The sequence below is a fragment of the Pipistrellus hanaki genome (assembly GCF_964339955.1).
Source record: "Pipistrellus hanaki genome assembly, chromosome: 2".
Lineage (NCBI taxonomy): Eukaryota > Metazoa > Chordata > Mammalia > Chiroptera > Vespertilionidae > Pipistrellus > Pipistrellus hanaki.
In genome coordinates, this window is record NC_140504.1 from 17514108 (window position 1) to 17530343 (window position 16236).

General features: G+C 41.7%; 1 protein-coding gene across 2 annotated transcripts in view; it reads left to right on the forward strand.

Moving 5' to 3' along the window:
• The window catches only part of ARHGEF26 (Rho guanine nucleotide exchange factor 26), a 120115-nt gene that overhangs the window by 63098 nt on the left and 40781 nt on the right, over positions 1-16236 (forward strand). For both annotated transcript variants that reach the window (XM_084873853.1, XM_084873854.1), the window contains 2 exons: positions 10715-10867; positions 15580-15709. In XM_084873853.1, the coding sequence (XP_084729979.1) occupies positions 10715-10867; positions 15580-15709 (283 nt within the window). The remainder of the gene's footprint in view (positions 1-10714; positions 10868-15579; positions 15710-16236) is intronic.

The following is a 16236-nucleotide window of genomic DNA, read 5'->3' on the forward strand; positions in this document are numbered from 1 at the left end:
CAGAGCCAGATGCTGGGTAGACTGAAGCAGGTTTGAAAAAACGTCAGAGAGGACATGAAATTCTAGTTCCCTTGTGAAAACATCATCTTTTTTTAAAGAATATTATGGAAACTGACTTCTTGGAGTTTTCAAAATTCAGAATTCGCACCCCCTCCCCCTTTTCATAAAATTGGTGGGAGCCATAGAAACCATTCTTTTCTTTTAGGATGATACCTTTCTTTGGGCATATTTGATAAAGAAAGACTGAGATAGAAAGATTTGGGGCTTACTTTAAATCTTATTCTTCCTTGTGGATTGAATTCTGACTTGAGATATCGCGGCGCTACCCAACAAGGATCTGGAAATAGTGCCTGAAGAGAAACGTGTCTTCCCTGTGCTGACTTTCTTCCAGAATGACCCACCCACAATAGGAAACGGGCCTTCAGCATGAGGAGACTTTGTTGTTTTACTTGACTTTGTTCCAGGAGTCTATAAATTTATTCTCCATGCTGTTTCCAAGCAGCAACCAAGAATCCACGTTTTCCTGGTGTGTTTATAATTTATAATTTAGACTTCAGCTGCATCCACAAAAGGCTCGGGGCAGCTTGCAGTAAATGACATGCACACAATGAGGCTGTTGATGTGGGAAACGGAAAACAAGGCGGGATGAAGGGAGACAACCTGCCCAGCTGCTTCTGGTGAAGTTACTATGAATGAGGGTCACACACAGCAATACCCTTTCATGGGGCCAAGGTCACAGGGTCACTGGGTTGGTCATGTAATTATCATCTCATAGTTCTTCAGAAGTCATAAACCTTGGTTAGGTTTTGAGTTTTCAAAGAAGTTTTACCAGGCAATGCATTAGCAAATATACTCTTTTAAAAAAAAAAAAATATATATATATATATTATTGTCTTTTTTTACAGAGCGGAAGGGAGAGTGAATTAGAAGCATCGATCAGCTGCCTCCTGCACGCCCCCTACTGGGGATGTGCCCACAACCAAGGAACATGCCCTTGACCAGAATCAAACCTGGGACCCTTCAGTCCACAGGCTGAAGCTCTATCCACTGAACAAACTGGTTTTGGCAGCAAATCTACTCTTGAGATTCCACGCCTTGTATTTAGGAATTCATATAAGGGCATATAAGCACTCAGATTCCATATTTGCCAACAGCAGAGCTGTTCAGTGCCACCTCACCCCAGCCTAGCCCCCTCGTGAGGACCCTGATAATTTACTGTAGTTATTAATCAGGCCGAATAGACACTTGCTTCATACCATCGCTCACTGTTCCTTTCCTTGGGTGAGGGGCAAGGAGGAGGGATAGGTATCTAGTATTGACTCATTCAGCACAGTTATTGAGGGTTTGTTCTTTGCTCAGTCCTGGAGAGCCAAGGGTGAACCAGGCACACTTGGTTTCATTCTTCATGGTCATATGTAAAAGGAAAGGTGGAGGGTATTTTCTCTTTGCTGTAAATTAAGAGTTGTGCTCAAGTAAAAAATAATTAAAACCAGTAAAACTGTCCATAATAAACTCGAGCATCCCAGGCACAGGCAGACTTATCTGTCCTCAGGCCATTTTGATAAGAGTGTTTCCTGGCATTCATTGATGATGTCCTCATTTCTGGGAGAAATTCAAATATGGATGAATGCATGTGAGCAGCATTAAAGCAAAAAGAACCAAGTGTGCAAAAGGTTACCATGGGAACAAGGCCCTCTCCCTCCAGTTTATTTTGTGTGGCAGACTCAGATGGTAATTTAAATTCTCATTTGGAGGAAAAACTCAGTCTTAAGGTATTAAAATCTCAAGGACTTGAAAAACATTGTTTTCCTATCTTTGTAGGGTCTTGTTTATATTTCTTCTGGCTTGTGCATTATCACTGAGAAGGAAGGACTAAGGGCACTAGAACCTTAACTGATACAGCCCGTCTTGGGGCACTTAGTTCTGTAGTCTTTCTGCCGCTCCCTTCCCGGACTGCTGCTCCGCCTTCCTCCTTTGGGATTTGCTGGGAGCTTAGAACTGAAGGTGTCTGTGGGGAGGGAGCGAGATTTAAACCGAAGGAAGCTCTGTGTTTTGTGGTAGTAAATGTAAGAAGAAGACCCTTACTTTATCTCTTTCACCTCAATCTCTTCTTTCATGTGTCCAGGCTGATCTTAACAGCATGATAAGAATCTTTGAACAAAAACCATCCTAGAGATTTGAAAGATCAAACAGTAGCTATCAGAATGGAAAGGGGGGCTAACAGGACATTTTTGTTCAGAATAAGGTGTGGGGGTTTTTTTTGTTTGTTTGTTTGTTTTTTCACATTCCCGAACACTTTTCATTTCAACCCTTACCCCCTTGTTATCAATCCAGAGATACAATTTCAGAAGAGAAAATAAAACTGGGTTGTGAGAAGACCTACAGTCTATTAAGAGAGAAAGCTGGTGAGATATTTTCCTGGTTGGGTTGTAGTGTACGTATACTCATTCAGAAAGAGCAGTTCTATATTTTTGTCGAGTGAACATTTCCTATCAGTGTTAGTCTGGGGAAAATTCCATAGATGAGCTTCATCTTACTCATCCTCAGTGTGTGTGTGTGTGTGTGTGTGTGTGTGTGTGTGTGTGTGTGTGTGTTTGTTTTTTACAGAGAGGAAGGGAGAGGGATAGAAAGTTAGAAACTTTCTAGGTGCCCGCAACCAAGGCACATGCCCTTGACCAGAATCGAACCAGGGACCCTTCAGTCCGCAAGCCAATGCCCTATCCAGCGAGCCAAATCAGCCAGGGTTCATCCTCATTGTTGGTTGATCAATCCAGCTGTGTGGAGTGCAAATTCTGCAGCTGGGCAGGGTGCCAAACGTGGTTGGCAATGCCTGCTGCAGGTTAGAGATGGTACTCTAGCCATGCGTTTGCTACTCCTGATCCAGTGGTCTCAAAGAAATTAAATTTTTTTAAAATTGATATTGATCTTGAGTGTCAACCTGACCATCAAAAAAAAAAAAACCATACAAATGAACCCCAAGCCTCGTGCACAACAGAATATAAATTCATTTTGGTCGAGGACAGAACGTTCTGTTGCTATTCTGTTGGGGGAGTGTTTCCAGCAGCACATAGTTCGCTGCCACTTCTCTGGAGGATTTCTTAGTTTGGTGGAGCTATTTTATTATACAACCGCAACTTAGGCATGTGAAACCTGCCTGGTATGTTTCACGGCTCCAGCACAAGTGAGCCTGACCCTCTCTGGTGGAGACGGTAACCTCGGAGATTGACAGCTCATTTAGGGGAGGAAGAAGTCCAGGACCTTCTTTAGGCAGATGGATATTGATGAGGAAAAAGTACCTTGAAAGGATGCCATTCTGAGAAGGGTACAGGGCAGTGCTGATTATAACCAGAGCCCTGCTTTCTGTTTTCTGTGCCTCCCTAACTACAGAGCTAAGTGAGGAGGGGATGGGACTGTGGGGGGTTGGGGAGGGGAGGACACAGGACACACACACCTTAGTCATCCTGGAATTCTCCCTAGATCTGTTGGGGGAAGGGCTGGTCTACCCATGCTTTTCGGTAAGCACAGCTGGCATTGAAGAAATCTGGGCTGGATTGGGCCTCATTCTAGTGACCTTACTTAACAGGATTGTAAAAGTTTGTGCTGGGAATTTTTATCTTCACTGGGAACCCAGTTTGTGGTTAAAAAAAAAAAAAAATATCCGCTGACTTGATTAGAGCAGGGCAAGATAGAGACTGACCAATTTGTGGGTGTTACATTTTTTGTAAAATAGCCATAGAACAAAATTCCTTGAACAGGTTTCATCTTTATACTTTTGTGTTTAAAACACAAACTGGGTTCATTCAGTCAAATATTTGACGGTCTCCCATGTTCCAGGGACTGTGTGGGCAGGACCTGGGCAAACAGTGTTGTTCAAAACAGACATGACCCCTGCCCCCTAGACCTTGCTGAGAGAGACACATGCAAACACATTCGTAGTATAATGAATTATCATCACAGCAAAGACACAAAGATATTAGTATAGGGGTTTATATAGACATAAAATAAGTCCACAGGAGTCAGAGGGAGCTTCTCGGAGGAGACGAAATAGAATCCAAGATTTGAAGGATGAATGTGACAAAGAGGATGGCATCGGGGAACAGGGAGGGCCCAAATGAATGGCTCTCAGAGTTTCCCAGGGACCCTGCAATCCCATAACTGCTCCCACTGTGTTGACCAGGACCAGAACGCATCACCAGCCATGACCATCCTGATTGTTTTCCCAGGGGCTCACCTGTTGGCTCCTCCGCTGTCTGCCGGCAATTGCCGTAGCATAAATCCACTGTGCAGGTCCTTCCTGTTGACATCCATAATTTACTCGCTGAGATGATGCAACAGCTGGTCTTCTTGGAAACGAATAGTATTTCTTTTTCCGTTCAGCAGTTAATCTTCTTTGCTGGATGTCCAGTTTGAGGGCTGGCCAGTTCTAACAGACAGGCAAGAGCAGCAGGCACCTGTGAGCAGAGGCCAGAGGTGTTCACAGGCTCTGGCTCTGGGTTCAAACTGAGGCTCAGGTGTTGCACGTTTTGACGTTAAGGCCCTATAGCATTGATTTTCTTATCTGTGAAATGTGTATAAAGGTCATCTCTTCAAGTAGGCTTGAGGAATAAGTTAAATGAGATGATGTATGAGAAGCATGTAGCACAGTGCTTGGCACATGAATGATGGTTATAATTATTGATGATTTGCTCCTTAACATTCACTTAAACCTGTATCCTGTGCTTGGCATATGGAAGGAGCTTTTGTTGGTTGACTAATTGAAACAGATTTGTTGTTTGTATTAAATAAGTCTTTTAAAATATATATTTTATTGATTTTTTTTTTTTTTTACAGGAAGGGAGAGGGAAAGAAAGACAGAAACATGGATGAGAGAGAAATATCGATCAGCTGCCTCCTGCACACCTCCCACTGGGAATTTGCCCGCAACCAATGTATGTGCCCTTTACCAGAATCCAACCCGGGACCCTTCAGTCTGCAGGCTGAAGCTCTATCAACTGAACCAAACCGGTTTCGGCTTAAATAAGTCTTCATCTCCTCTGTAGATTGGTGGGTTTACCATACAGGCATCAAGAGAGCTATCAGGAATGTTCGTATCTGAATGTTCAATTACATTACCAGTTGAATTTTAAGAAGGCTGTTAGTAATGATATGGGGGCATTTATACTTCACATTTGTAGGTCTTTTCTGCCTATTCCATCAGAGAGAAAATGATGTTAATGAAGCAACCTGCTCGGAGTGTATCAGAAGCAGCCACCTCACGGTTTATTGATTTTATTCCCCCCCCCCCAAAAAAAAAAAATCAGTGCCACATTTAAGGCCATCCCTTGATAAAGCAACCACAAAAAGCCTGAAGAAAATAGAGTCCCTGCAGATCTAGGAACTATTAGAGGGGAGGTTGTAGACCATGAGCAAGCTCTTCAAACATGGACATGTAGTTATCATCTTGAAGCCCCGCCCCCTGGCAGGCCTCCCCGGCATTCTGGGTGCTCACCTGAGCAGGCTGCAGTCAGTGGAAGCGCTCATGTGAAGTCTGGGTGTGATTGTGCTGGCGGTGGTGAGTCAGCAGTCAAACTGGGCTACCTTGGGTGCCTGGTTAGGAGGCAGTGTTTTCAGGAAGCCTTTCTGGTTATCAGAGGTTTCTGGAAATCTAGACTTCAGCGATGAGATTATGATTTTGGCTTAAAAAAAAAAAAAAGAGAGAGAGAGCGCTGAAACCGATTTGGCTCAGTGGATAGAGCATCAACCTGCGGACTGAAAGGTCCCAGGTTCGATTCTGGTCAAGGGCATGTACCTTGGTTGCAGGCACATCCCCAGTAGGAGGCAGCTGGTCGATGTATCTCTCTCATTGATGTTTCTAACTTTCTATTCCTCTCTGTAAAAAATCAATAAAATAAAAAAAATAAAAAAATAAAAAAGAGAACGATGTTGTCTACATGATTGGTTGTAAACATGGTCATCTTAGTAATGCTACAAAGGGGAAATAAGGAATGTATTGTCCCAGGGGAAAAAAAAAAATGTATAGTGCTGAAACACGTTTCCATTCAAAAGTTGTCCTTCAAATAAGCCAAATAACTTCACAAATTGCTTTAACTTTGGCATCAGATTTTTATATGAACCAGCAGCATTCTTGGTTATGGGGATAATACCTCATTCTTCAGTAATACTTCCTTGGTCTTTTTGTAGCTCCACTCAGTAAAATATGCAAATTTGCCAAAATAACCAACAGATAATTTACCACAGAAAGCTTTAAATTGCATATTAATTGTGCAAATGTCAAAATAAAGGACAAGTGGCTTAGTTTGTATTTAATCAAAGTAAGTAGCATAAACAAATATATCATCAGTGCTTTGTTTTTAATCTTGTACTTTGGCAAACCTTTTAACTGTGATAAGTGAAATTTTCCTTTCATTGGGAAAAGCCAAGTTACTGTTTTGTTTGGTTCTATAGCTGCATTCTTCCAGATTGTAACAGTTAGCTAAAGACAAGAAACTAAAGGATATTTGCCTCTAAGATATTTATTTCTTAGATTTACATGATAATGACCTTGTGCGTGGTTTCTTGTTTTTTCCCCATTTTCTTTGAACATTTTCTTCAAAGCTGCATGAAATTAAATACAAAAATTTTGCATGTATATGAAAACCATCTAAAAGTGAACTCGACTTCACTACATCCTATCTAGAATTGCTGGAGCTCAGAATTCTCCCAGATGTGTGTTTTCAGCTGTCCATTTCACATCGCCAAGACAAAATTAAACTGTGCTTCCATCTTGCTTCTCCACTCTTCTCCTAATTCCCTGTTAATGACTCACCTTGATGCCCAGGTAGAAACCTTAACTAGAAATCCCAGCACCTTCCCTGCCTTCCCCATCTAATGAGTTTCTCCATTCTATTAACTTCCCCTTCCAAATCGTTACCCTGATCTGTGTTCCCTCTTTAATTTCTCACTGCCAGGCTATTGTCACTTGCCCAAATTTGCCACCTTGCTGGCCTGCTTGTGGTCTGTCTCTCCCCACTTGTAATCCATTCTTCAACTGTCCCACGTTTCCCTGTCTGGTTGGGTATTGACACCTCTAACAGATTCTCATTGTCCACAGAGCAAGTCCAAACTCCCTCAGCCTACAGTGAGACCTTTGCCATCCAGCTCTCTGACCTGCTTTCAGCCCTCATTCTCTGCCCCTGCCCCTCCTGTATTCCACACCTCAGCCTCACTCACTGACCCACGTTTTCTTGCATGAGATTCAAGTCTGGGCCCACGTAGTTTCTCCAGCCCACGGTACTGTGTCCCCAGCGCTCCCTGTAATGACATCAATGACATCCTTATCACTGAGGACCCGCCCATTGTTGACTGTCAGTCATTCTGCCTTTAGCACTTTGCATTGTGAGCCTCTGTTACAGACCTTGTGTTGTAATTAACTGCTCCATGCCTCCCATGGGCCACTCAGGAGGGAAGGCTTATTTCTTACTCACCTTTCATTTAATGAAATAATTTCCCCTTGACAATAACTCAGCAGCTCCTCTATTACTTCTTGGTTATCATACTATCTTTTCTTGATATGCGGTGATATTGGCACAGAGACAGTGAGGTTGAAATTTCATCTCTAGGTAGATACCGAACCCAAAGATTTGAAAACAGGGATTCAAATGCATGCTTGTATGCGAATGTTCATAGCAGTATTATTCACAATGGCCAAAAAGTGGAAGCTACCCAAGTGTCCGTCAACCAATGAATGGTTAAACAATAATAGTATATGCATCTAAAGGAGTATTATTGAACCATAAGGAAGAGCATGATACATGCCTCATAAATATGGTTGAACTTAGAAAACATTACACTAGCCCAGCCACTGTGTCTCAGTGGTTGAGTGTTGACCTATGAACCAGGAGGTCACGATTCAATTCCCTGTCAGGGCACATGCCTAGGTTGTAGGCTTGAACCCCACTGTAGGGAATGCAGGGGGCAGCCGATAGATGATTCTCCTTCATTATTGACTTTTCTATCTCTCTCTCCCTCTCCCTTTCTCTCAGAAATCAATGAAAATATATTTTTTTTTAAAAAGAAAACATTACACTAAATGAAATAAGCCAGACAAAAAGCACAAATATTATGATTCCACGTATATGAACTACCCTGTTTCCCCGAAAATAAGACAGTGTCTTATATTAATTTTTTCTCCCAAAGTTGCACTAGGTCTTATTTTCAGGGGATGTCTTATCTTTCCATGCGCTAGGTCTTATTTTCGGAGGATGTCTTATTTTCGGGGAAACACGGTATCTAGAATAGTCACATTCATGGAAACATAAGGTAGGTTACAGGTTGTCAGAGACTGGGGAGAGAGGGAAATGGGAGTTATTGCTTAATAGGTGTAGCCTTTCTGTTTAGGGTGATGAAAGTAATTTAGAAATAGATCAATGTGGTTGCACAACATTGTAAATGTAATTAACACCATTGAATTGTACACGTTAAAATGGCCAATTTCATGTTATGTATTTTTTACCTCAATAAAACATATATATATATATAGTTCATGTAATTAAAAACCTACCACCAACACCCTTATGCACATCCTATATAATAAAACCCTAATATGCAAATCTGACCGAATGGCAAATGATCGGTCACTTTGACACATACTGACCACCAGGAGTCAGACCCTCAAGGCAGGAGCTGCCCCCTGGTGGTCAGTGTGCTCCCACAGGGGGAGCGCTGCTCAGCCAGAAGCCCAGCCCACGGCTGGTGAACATAGCAGCACCGGTTGGACATCCCCCAAGGGCTCCCAGACTGCACGAGGGCACAGGCCAAGCTGAGGGACACCCCCTGCCCTGAGTGTAAGAATTTTGTGTTATACGTAAGAATGTTATCTTTCTCTGTCATCTTTGTCTATCATTCTTATCTTCGAATATATCTTAACTTCCTTTAAGTCGGAGATCTGTCTGTATAGAAAATATCATTTAAGAAACATAGCTTTGTTTTGGAGGTTGGAGTGTTTGTTTTTGAAATTGCTGAAACTCTCCAGTCGGGGGTTATTTTATTTGAATATTAAAAGACTCAGTCCTGACAAAGTAATATGAAGCTGTTGACTGGGTTTTGGAGTCTTCCGGTGTGTTGTCTGGGCTACTAAGGATTGTGAATATTAACCCCGATACCACTGAAAGGAAAGGCGAATAGTCCAGCAAAGTTTTCCCTTTTGCTATTTTAAACCAGGGGTTTGGGTGAGGAGGCCAATTATAATCTGTGGCTGGGATTTAGATTGATCATTTTTTCTAAGTCATTTTTAAAGGAAATACAAATGTAGGGGCTTCCTCAAAGTATATAATGATTTGGCTGTTCTAGGAAGTTCAAATGGATTTGTCTTTAAGCTCTTACAGAATCTTCAAAAAATAGATAATGATGACAAGCTGATAATACAGTTCATACTATAATAAAATGAGTTTTATGTACATGTAAATATATAAAAACAAAGCTTCTTAAAGTCTTTTTGTTTTATTCCTGAATGCCAGGATTTTGTATGAAAATAACGGAGATAGAAATGTGAGGAAATGTTAGACCCTATTTACTATTATCTTGTATACATTTCTGTTGTCTCATTCACTGTCTTGAATTTTATGTGATGGAGCCAGCTGACTAGTAAGGAACAGTGAATGATATGCTAAGTGCTAAAGAATTTATTGAAAACGAAATGTCCCTTGTTTCACTGTTCCAGAAGAAATCATTAGAAATTACTGTTAATGTTGCCTTCACGACATTCTTTGGGGAAATGATTATTAGGTCCTTATGGGATAGTTATTTCTAATGGATTTTCCTACCATTCTAAATTTGGACAGTAAGTGGGCTCCAGGGAAGTTCTATAATTTTAGGATTCACTCGAGTCATCTGGAGATCTTGCTAAAATGCAGGTCCAGATTAGTGGAAGTGGGTGATGAGGTTGTGCATTTCTGATGTGCTCTTAGATGACACCAATGTGGCTGGTCCATGGACCACATTTTGGGCAGCAGCCCTGGGTGGAAAGCTATGTCAAATACCTGATTTTGATGTTCTGTTAACATTGGATGCAACCTCTGGTTGCCAGATAAAACACAAGATACCCAGGCAATACTTGACACATAGTTTTTTGAAAAATTACTCATTATTTATCAGAAATTTAATTTTAACTGAACTGGACACAACATATGCATATACAAATACATACTCACTCTTAAGTCTGGCAACCTGAAATTGCAACCTAACTAATTTATGAAGACACTGAGTGTCATACATAACATTAGATTTAAAATATCATAATTTCTTTTATTTAGAGAGAAAGGATATATAGAATTAAGTTTATTTCATGCTTGGTTTTAAAGTACTTAGTCAGATGTTGTACTCATATGCTTTTCAGCATAATAAAATATGCAAGCATCAGTCTGTTCTTCTTCCTCCAATATATAGGGCATTCTTGAAAAATGGTGAAATATGTATATTCTAAAATATACCTGAAAGTGTAGAAATGAACTGGATTATCAGTGTTGTAAAACTGACTACTTGAAGTTATAAGATATGAATATGACAGCTTTAAATGTAGAGGATTTTTATAGTTTTTGGCTTCTGTTTTTTTGAGTTGGTACTGGTACTGTTGATATTTTCAAACCCTGCATAAAAGCATCACATGAGATAATCTGTTATTAAAGCATATGGAAGAAAGTGTAAATGCTTTTCTTTGTGTTTTTTGTTTTTCTTTCAGATTCTTTATGGAGTTGGAAGCAAGACATCAGAATAATATCTTCATAGATGACATAAGTGACATTGTGGAAAAGCACACGGCATCCACATTTGACCCATATGTGAAATACTGTACAAACGAAGTCTACCAACAGCGAACACTGCAGAAATTGTTGTAAGCTATGTTAAAAGTACAGTTTTAATTATCCGGCCTTGTTTTAATAGCTCTCATTGATTGAAATTAATTAATCTCTTAAATCAATTTTGTGTGATGGAGTCCGGCCAGCTAACTGGTAAGGGGCAGTGACTGACATGCTTGATGCTAAAGAACCGATTGAAAACAAAATTTCCCTTGTAACTGTTCCAGAAGTCAGCGTTAGAAATTATTGATTTTGCCTTCATTGCATTTTTGGGGAAAATGATTAGGCCCTCATGGGACAGTTATTTCTAATAGATGGGCTATATCCCAGGGACAGATGTTTAAGAGTTTTGGTTTCAGGGTGAGTGTGTCCTAGTAGAAAAATCTAGTCTCTCGAGAATTTTCTCTTTAAAGTAATTATGAAATTACTAGAGGCCCGATGCACGAAGATTCGTGCAAGAATGGGCCTTCCTTCCCCTGGCTGCCAGCCTACCTTTGCTCTGGCCTGGAGCTGCCTTTCCACCTTCCCATGCTGCCCAGAGGCCCGGAGCAGCTGGGTCAGTGCAGAATGCCTTAGTCCCACCCCCAGCCACTCAGTATCTGCATATGCAAATTAACCCACCATCTTTATTGGGTTAATTTGCATACTCCTGATTGGCTTGTGGGTGTCATGCAGGTCAATTGGCCTCTTTCTCTTTGATTAGTGTAGATAGTTCGTTGTTTTCCTTGTTTTTGTTTTTAATTGTTGTGATGATTATTCCAACCTTCCCCTCCCCTTCTCTAAGACTTTAACTGGCCATTAAGTAGTTTGCCTGAGGCCAAGAGAGAGTTTTTGAGGAGGCTGAATAGTTAGTGCCAGGATCCAGTTTTCTCTAGGACTCTAATCTTCCATTCAAAGGACAGCTCTGTTTCTATTAAGTTGTTTGTAGGAACTGCTGATTTCCCCTTTGGGTTACCTGAGAAGCAAAGGTCTGAAAGAAACCACGGGGAGGGAGGGAGTTCTTAAAGACTTGAATTATGAAACAAACAATTAAGCTTTAAACTTCTCTCCACACCTTTCCTCTTTGTCCTACTTGGGTGGCTGTAAGTTTTGGTGTGGTAAATTCCATCTCTATCCATGAGAGAGTCAGTAGTTGTTCAGTAATGTCTGTATTGTCCTATTTTGGGGGGGGGGGGGGCTTGTTTGTCACAAGTAGCTGCATTTGTGCATTGCTGTAGACTCAGCTTGGGGGTTGCTGGCTGTGATCATTCCCCCACTGGGAGTTGTGGCATTTTTCGACCTTGGCTTGGGACTGTGGCCAGCTTCTCTGCAGTGTGTGAGACCTATCAAGGGTTGGTGATGAGTCATCACCTCAAGGCTGCCTGGAGAAACAGCCCCTGGCTGGTGAGAAGGGCTGGTCTGCCCCTTCCCTCTCCGTGTCCTCATGTAGCTCTTGTATAGGGTGGGAAATCCAGCCGCCAGCTCCAGATGAGGTTTTCAGTACAAAGCAGGGTTTGTTGGCACTCCTGACATTTGGGGCTGGATAACTCTTTGTTGTGGGGACTGTCCTGCGTGCTGCCCATGTAGCATGTTCCACAGGATCCCCTGCCTCTGTCTCTCACCCCAGTGTGGCAAGCCAAATGCCTACAGGCATTGCTGAATACTTCTTGGGGACAAAATCACACCCCTCATTTTTCCTATCACCCCCACCCCTACCCCAACCCCTGCTGATGCAAAGGTTGCTCTGTAACTGTTAGAAAATGCAAGTTGCATACCTATTCGAAAACAAAGCCTTAAATTGGAGCTGAATTTCATTTTGTTTTCAGTATTTTGCACGATTTTTAAAAAAGGGAATAGGAACTACTGTGCATTATGTAACTCTAAGAATTGAGGTTTTGCCCTGATTTGGCTCAGTGGATAGAGCGTTGGCCTATGGGCTGAAAGGTCCCAGGTGCGATTCTGGTCAAGGTCATGTATCTTGGTTGCGGGCACATCCCCAGTAGGAGGTGTGCAGGAGGCAGCTGATCAATGTTTCTAACTCTCCATTCCTCCCCTTTCCTCTCTGTAAAAAAAAATCAATAAAATATATCTTTAGAAAGAAAAAAAAAATTGAAGTTTTCTTGACATTAGCTTAATGAAACCATCAACTGAGCTTTCACCTCGACACAAGGGCCCGGGTTCACAGAAGCTGTGTACGGTTGGTGTAAATTTACATTTAGGACAGTGACATTCACCTTCACCTTCACTTTGGAAGCTCCTGGGAATCTGAGAACAAGCGAAAAACAAAGCCCAGGGTTCATCCCAAACTACTGAGTCAGACTCTGGAGGTGGGGTTGTAACTGGCTATTTAAAGATGCAACTGGCTTGGGGTTTAATTTTTTTTTCCTTGAACTTTCTAAAAATCTTTCCAAGCGAGTAGGAAGGAAAACTTAAAACTCCTCATTGTGAGAAAATGAAATTAAAACATTGCTGTAACATTTTTTTTGATTTGCTATTCTGGGTATTTCCTAATTTATTTTTAGCAGACTTGAACCAAATAATCAAATTTGGGGGCCTTGTTTATCACAAGGCCCGAGGATATCCTCAGTGAAGATATTTTTTTAATTGATTTTTAGAGAGAGTGGAAGGGAGGGGGAGAGACAGAGAGAGAGAAACATTGATGTGAGAGAGACATTTCAATTGGTTGCCTCCCACAGGAGCCCCCAATCAGGGCCCTAAGGATGTAGCCTGCAATCCAGAAATGTGCCCTTCACTGGAATTGAACCTGAGACCCTTCAGTCTGAAGGCTGATGCTCTATCCACTGAGCCACGCTGGCTAGGGCAAAATATCCCATTTAATAAAAGGCTAATCTACCAAATGATAGAATGACCTGTCACTATGATGCACACTGACCGTAGGGTGTAGACGCTCAACACAGGAGCTGCCCCTTGGTGGTCAGTACCCTCAGCCAAAGCCGGGCTCATTGTTGGCAAGCACAGTGGTGACGGTGGGAGCCTCTCCCACCTCTGGCAATGCTAAGGATGTCCGACTGACAGCTTAGGCCCGCTCCCCACACAGGGAGTGGGCCTAAGCCATCAGTCAGATATTATCTGAGTGCTCCCAGATGTGAGAGGTGCAGGCCAGGTTCGGACCCCCACCTCCCAAAAGCACAAATTTCGTGCACTGGGCCTCTATATTAAGGTGACCAGATCATCCTGCTTTTGGTGGGACATTCCCGATTTTTAACAATTTTTCCTGCGTCCCACGGTGTTTTAAAAAAGTCCCGATTTTTGCAAAGAATCTTTCCATTCTCTCCAATCTTTCCAAAAATCGGGACTTTTTTTTTTTTAAATGCCGTAGGACACAGAAAAAATTGTTGAAAATCGGGACTGTCCCGCCAAAAGCGGGACGATCTGGTCACCTTACTCTATATACACTGAGTGGTCAGATTATTATGATCGCTGAACGCATGATAATCTGGTCACTCAGTGTGTGTATGTGTGTGTGTGTGTGTGTGTGTGTATTAGAGGCCCGGTGCATGAATTTGTGCATGGGTGGGATCCGGCCAGTCCAGGGGAAGAAGACATAGATGATTGGCTAGCCTGCCTGCTGGTTGAACTCCTGGTCAAGGGGTCAATTTGTATATTCTCCTTTTATTAAATAGGATATACACTGAGTGACCAGATTATTATGTGTTCAGAGATCATAATAATCTGGCCACTCAGTATATATACAGTGTGTGTGTATGTTTTATATATATATATATATATATATATATATATATATATATATATATATATATATATATATATATATTTATATAATGTTTAAACAGGTCACAATTGTCACTATGCTGCTTCTTGCCCCTCTGCCCCTTCCCTTGCCCTCCAATGTGGGATTACATTGCAGGACCACCCCTTCCCAGCCCCCTCCTTGCAGTCACAATAGAGTTCCTCACAGCTCCTCCGGGGCTGATGTGAGCTGAGAGATGCAGGGGTGAAGGCACCCACTGAAGGTCAGAAGACCTTGGCTTGACTTCTGTCTTTACCAAATACTAGGTCTATTATTTGGCAAGTCGGGACCTTTCTGAGGCTCCATTCTTATTGGAATCCCCTCTTGACCTTCCTTAAAAGATATATGGGTGGTTCCCATAAAATGGTATATAGTCAGTGTATCTTGCTAAATGCCGTGGCAGTATTTTACTGGTTTTGCTGTCACTGGGAGAGAAGAAACACTGCTGACAATAGTCAGTTTTCTGTTTAACCATACGCTTTGGAGGTGGGGGACGGACCTTGGGTATTTAAAGATGCAACTGGTTTAGAGTTTGATTTTTTTCCGTGAATTTTCTAAAAGATTTTTCAAGTGAGTAGGAAGGAAAACTTAAAACTCCTCATTGTGAGAAAATGAAATGAAAATGTTGTGGTAGTGTTTTACCAGTTTTTGTTGTCAAATTTTATTACAAATTAAAACTAATTTGTAATTGATGCGTTCACCATTCCGATGCCATTGCCTTGTCATTTGTTTACTTTCCACGTCTATAAATTTGTAGCTCAGACATTTTCATCTCATTGTTCATACCTTAGGCTCATATCTTACATTCAGTCTTGGCTATAAAAAGCAGACAAGCCATCTATGTTTACCTATGTAATTATGTGTTCATGTTCTGTATATTTAGAAATTGTTGGTAATATCTGAAATTATTACAGTTTCCTATACTACCTTTTCTTTATTATTCTTAACTTGAGGAGGCTGTATATTGAAGTTTCTTCTTTCTTCATTTTCCCTCAGAGCCACCAATCCATCTTTTAAGGAAGTACTGTCACGCATCGAGTCCCACGAAGACTGCAGGAACTTACCCATGATCTCTTTCCTCATTCTCCCCATGCAGAGGGTGACTCGCCTTCCCCTGCTGATGGACGTAAGACATGATTGGGTGCCTCTTTCCCCTGAGGGTAGCCGTAGTGCCGTAAATCTAATTAAGGAAATTCTTCTTCTTCCACTTAAATGGATGCATCACCCCTCTATAAAATCCCCCGGTTAAGTGAGAAGGTACTATTCCGCTGGAAAGCCTCACTTTTGTCTAATATCTTTAGGAATCATCTTTAAGTTAGGTGTGTGTGGTCACCGAAGGATTTAAATGACAGCACGCACTCAACACTTTGTGAAATGGGAAGATGATTGACTTCTTGAAGTCAGGAGTCCTGGATTGGGTTCTAGCTGAACCACGAGGCCTCTGACCTTGGGCAATTCATTTAATCTTTTTGGACCGCTGTTTCCTCAGGAGGCACTCTGACTCATAAACCTGGTGCAGTGAGGTCCTGTGGCTCTGGAGTAAGATCTGGGCACAAATTCTATCTCTGCCACTGGCTAGGTGATCTTAGGCAAATTGCTTAATTTATTCTGAAAATAAGAATAATGGGTACCTGCAGGAGTTGCTATGAAAAT